General features: G+C 56.7%; 1 protein-coding gene across 1 annotated transcript; it reads right to left on the bottom strand.

The window, feature by feature from the left end:
* Window positions 1-399: 399 nt before the first annotated feature.
* On the bottom strand, window positions 400-873 carry ETH_00038745 (mitochondrial glycoprotein domain-containing protein, putative; the record flags this gene model as incomplete). Its single annotated transcript, XM_013374872.1, has 2 exons — window positions 400-587; window positions 789-873. The coding sequence occupies 2 exons, from the start codon at window positions 871-873 to the stop codon at window positions 400-402; spliced, it is 273 nt and encodes a 90-aa protein (XP_013230326.1).
* Between the last annotated feature and the right edge of the window lie 19 nt (window positions 874-892).

Below are 892 nucleotides of genomic sequence, written 5' to 3'. Positions count from 1 at the left end.
GGGGAGAGCAGCCGCGACAGCATATCCAGCTAGCTAGCCAGCCAGCTGGCTAGCTCGCCAGCTAAGCTTCTAGCTACCCATAGCTAGCTAGCTACCCAGCTAGCCACATCTAGCTATCCACCGTCACAGCTAGCTATCCAGCTAGCTATCCAGCTAGCTATAGCTAGCCACCCAGCTACTCACAGCTACCCAGATAGCAACAGCAAGCCACAGATACCCAGCCAGCTAGCCACAGCCAGCTAGCCAGCCACCCACAGCTGGCTACCCAGCTAGCCGCGGCTAGCTCCCCAGCTAGCCACAGCTAGCCAGCCATCCAGCCACAGCCAGAGAGCCACCTAGCCACAGCTAGCTACCCAGCTAGCCGCCCAGCTAGCCACAGCTAGCCAGCTAGCTAGCTAGCTAGCTGACCTGTCCTATGCAGAACCTGGCGGTCTCGTCTTCGGCAGTGGTGGAGCAGTAGAAGAGAAGGCCGCTGCCGTCGCTGCGGTGTACAGACACCGTAAAGTCCGAACTCTCCGGAAGTGCTGCTTCCTCTTCTGCTGCTGCTGCTGGCTGGATGCACGAAAACTCCACAATCACCTTCAGCCCTGCAGCAGCAGCAGCAGCAGCAGCAGTGGGGCGCAGGCAATGAGCAGTGGCAGGCTCGAGGAGAGGGGGGGAAGGCAAAAGGACAGGATGCTGTGGCTAGCTAGCTGGCTAGCTAGCTAGCTAGCTGGCTAGCTAGCTAGCTGGCTAGCTAGCTAGCTAGCTGGCTAGCTAGCTAGCTAGCTATTAACTAATTAGCTTACTTGCAACAGTTAGTTTCGCATAAACGTCGTGGCTGCGAGGGGCCCCCAGAGTTCTTCTTTTAATTTTTTTTCTGCTTTCGCTCATTAGACAGAAGTTGAATGCA

This window comes from Eimeria tenella, genomic scaffold (assembly GCF_000499545.2).
Source record: "Eimeria tenella Houghton genomic scaffold, Eth_scaff2330, whole genome shotgun sequence".
Taxonomy (NCBI): Eukaryota; Apicomplexa; class Conoidasida; order Eucoccidiorida; family Eimeriidae; genus Eimeria; species Eimeria tenella.
The sequence above is the reverse complement of the archived record's forward strand: the minus strand, read 5'-3'. Positions and strand labels throughout refer to the sequence as shown.